This window comes from Octodon degus, unplaced genomic scaffold (assembly GCF_000260255.1).
Source record: "Octodon degus isolate 3935 unplaced genomic scaffold, OctDeg1.0 scaffold00054, whole genome shotgun sequence".
Taxonomy (NCBI): domain Eukaryota; kingdom Metazoa; phylum Chordata; class Mammalia; order Rodentia; family Octodontidae; genus Octodon; species Octodon degus.
In genome coordinates, this window is record NW_004524630.1 from 12,732,858 (window position 1) to 12,736,570 (window position 3,713).

Here is a 3,713-nt window from a genome sequence, read left to right on the forward strand (position 1 = left end):
TGTCAGCATTTGAAGATACTGGTACTTAATCCTCTTACAGAAAATTTGCCTCTAAATTTGAAGCTGGAAAGTCACTGGAACAACTGAAAAACAATATATGGCTTTTTTTGGTATGTGTGTTAAGAACTGTGTACAAAGTGAATCATGTGTACTGATCCTCAACACAACCAATAAAATCTCAAATACTGAAGAAAAAAAAATGTTCCAACAGAGAATAATGGTTTTTAAATACCAGGGCTTAGGGTGGGCATGGAGGTGCACAACTATAACAACAGCACTTGCGGAGGCCGAGGCAAGAGGATCCTTGAGAGAGACCAGCCTGGGTGGGCTACAAGTGAGGTCAAGGCCAGCCTGAACTGTATAGTGAGACCCTGTCTCAAAAAGACCAAAAATTAAAAATAAATACATACATAAATACATACAAATATACAAGGGCTTAAAAATTAGGAACCACCTCAATTTCTCAGCACATGTTGCCTAAATGCATCATATCTGCAAGGAGATACGTACATGACACCCAGGGTATGGCATATAAAGCCAAATGTAGGATAAAAATTGCCTTAATCGAAAAAAAATTGCCTCCATCTGCTAAAAAGAATACATACTTGTAGGATAAGTGCTTGTGTGTCTTGTTGGTACTGCTCAGCATTGCTCTCCTTCTTTCTCATTGACGGTCCTTTTTTGCTTACTTTTGCACCTAAGATAGCAAATAAAAATTCATTATGAAGAGTTAACTTAGCTCTCTCTTTTTTTTTTTTTTTTTGTATTTCAGTACAGGGTCTACAGGGTCTCGCTACAGAGATCGGACTCGTAGTGATCTGTCTGTGTTCAGCCTCCCAAGCGCTGGCATTACAGGTGTGTGCCACCACGCCCAGTCTCAATCCAAGTCTCAGCGTGCCCCAGGGATAGGGCTGGCAGGGCAGCCAGGGATTCAACCGAACCAAGCAGGCGCTTTAATTCGCTGAGCAATTTGCCCCCCACCCCTTTTCTATTCGAGTTACAAGTATGAGCATTATTAGCCTTGCAGAGTTCAGATTCCTAAACTACAAGAGAAATAAGGGAAGAAGAAAGAAAGTATGTAGTAAGTATAGGATGAATTATCAGGATCACTATGTGGGAACTGGTAGGATTTCACCTGCACAGTCATTCTCACTTTTCGGCAGAATCAATTCCTGAATGTTCCTTTGGATTGTCTCTATTTTCTGATAAAAGTGTGTTTAGTCAGAACCAGAAATCATCCTTACCCATTCCTTAAATCAAATTTAAATATTTTAGTTATAACATACCACACATTCTAAATGTACAGGTAAAAGGTGAGCGTGGTGGTGCACACCTGAAGTCGCAGCACTGAGAGGCAGAGGCAGGAGGACTGCCATGCGTTAAGGCCAGCCTAGGTTATGTAGTGAGTTCAAGGCCACCTGGACCCTGTCTCAAAAAACAAGGAAAAAAAAAATGAAAGGATGGGATGGGAGAAAGAAGAAAAGAAAGAGGGAAAAAAGATAAGACAATTGTACTACTAACTTCTATTAGTTAATTGAAAGCAGCAGTTAGTGCTTATATGGTTTGATCAATTTTGCCTGCCTGGTGATCTGAGCAACTCCTTTGAAGATAACAATATGCAATATAACAACTATTGTTAATCTCCTATCTTCTTGTTTTGAAGCTCTGTATTGCTTTTATTGTTTTTTATTCTACTTAAAATTAAAAGTAAATTAATAAAGTCTAAAAAAAAATGAAAGGAAAAAAAAAGGTAATTTTTTTCTTAACAGAGAGTCTTATGTGGTACAGGTAAGCCTTGAACTCACTATGTATAGACCATGGCAGTCCTCCTGCCTCAGCTACTCAAGTGCTGAGATTATAGATGTGCACTACCATACCTGGCTAAAAGTAAAGGTAATTCTGAATTACAGACAAGAACAAAACAGCAGGGACTAGGGTTCCATCCCCTGTACCCATAGGCTGCACCCAGGCCCTGCCCCTGGGTGTGTTGAGCCAGCCAACAAGACAAGACCAGGCATGAGTCGGAGCTGCACAGTGACACTATGTACTAAATATAGTTTAAAAAAAACCAAAAACCCACACAAAACAATACTGCACTGAGGTTTTCAAAGCCTGGGAAAGGGTGGGAGAGGGGAGGAGAGAAAGAGGGCAGTTAAGGAGTACAGGAGTGTAGTAGAGGATAATTTTAATGTGCTCAGTGGGATAACTAAGGTTGATAAAACTATATCTCAAAATAATTCAAAGAGAGGATTTTTACAAAGAAATGGTGAGGTGATGGGTGTCATGTAATAAAAAGCCATACTGTCCTCCATAAATATGTACAATTATTGTGTCAAGCGAAAACGATATATTAAAACAAGCTAAGGGGCTGGTGAGATGGCTCAGTGGTCTGAAGCACCTACTTAGAACAAGCTTAGCTAAAGCACAGGGACTGCAGTTCAATCCCCCAGCACCACATGCCAGCCAGCCCCGCCCCCAGGTGGGCTGAGCTGGCCACACACACACACACACACACACACACATAAATAAATAAAATTTAAAAAAATAAAAAATAAAACAAGAAAAAAAGGGAAAGAGAAACTATAAACTGCACATTTTAATTTTCTGAATAGTTCAAGAATCTCAGAAAGATTTTATTTATTTATTTATTTTAACATATTTGCTAAAGGATCTCACTATGTAGCTCCGACTGATAGTGATCCTCCTGTTTTCAGCCTTCCCAGCGCTGGGATTACAGGCATGTGCTACCGTTACCTGGTCTCTTGGTGGCAGCTCAGTGTGCCTGGGAGCATAGCAGGCGCGGCATGTGGTGCTGGGGATGAAGCCCTGGCGCTTGGGCAGACACTTAGTCTGCTGAGCTACCTCACTGGCCCTTCAGAAAGATTTTAGACTTCTAGACTCAACACAATGGTCACTAGTTATCACTGTATGGTGGGATGAAATTTCTAATAATTTTCATTGTGATTTTCAGTTTGGCCTCAGTGAGAAGGTCTCATAATATAGTTGTTACCTGCTTTGGAAGCAGAGGACTCATTCGGTTCACGCGCATCTGCAGCCTGGAGAGTGCTTTGGAGAATGGTGACCTGAGACGGAAGAGAGGGCACAGAAACAGCCTTCCTAAGTATGCAGTTTTACTCTTTAGCCTTAGTTCTGCAGATCCAATACTATTTAGAAGCTAAATTGGCCAAAATTGATTAAGTCATATATGAGTATTACACATACAATGGGCAACATGAGCAGAGTTTTTAGAGAAAACCCAGTTATTATATAAAGTAGCTGGGTGGTAGCACATGCTTGTAATCCCAGCACTGGGGAGGCTAGGGGTGGGCAACGCATGAGTTCAAGGATAGCCTGAACTACACAGCAAAACGCTGTCTCATGGGGCTGTTGAGACGGCTCAGTGGTCTAAGGCACCTACTTAGAACAAGGTTAACAAAGCACAGGGACCGCGGTTCAATCTCCCAGCACCACATGCCAGTCAGCCCTGCCCCCTGGTGGGCTGAGGTGGCCACACACACAAAAAAGTAAATAAATAAATAAATAAATAAATAAGAAAATAGGGATCCTTTAAAAAAAAAAATTTTAAATGCTGTCTCAAAAAAAACCCAAAAACCAAAAATACCTACAAAAATAAAAATCAGGGCTGGAGAGATGGCTCAGTGGTCTAAAGCACCTACTTAGAACAAGCTAAGCTAAGCAAAGCACAGGGACCG

At 41.0% G+C, this 3,713-nt stretch overlaps 1 protein-coding gene across 3 annotated transcripts in view; it reads right to left on the reverse strand.

The window, feature by feature from the left end:
- The window catches only part of Ccdc77 (coiled-coil domain containing 77), a 71,055-nt gene that overhangs the window by 13,049 nt on the left and 54,293 nt on the right, over positions 1 to 3,713 (reverse strand). For all 3 annotated transcript variants that reach the window (XM_023717722.1, XM_023717723.1, XM_023717724.1), the window contains 2 exons: positions 3,011 to 3,083; positions 606 to 697 (listed from right to left, as the gene is read on the reverse strand). In XM_023717722.1, the coding sequence (XP_023573490.1) occupies positions 606 to 697; positions 3,011 to 3,083 (165 nt within the window). The remainder of the gene's footprint in view (positions 1 to 605; positions 698 to 3,010; positions 3,084 to 3,713) is intronic.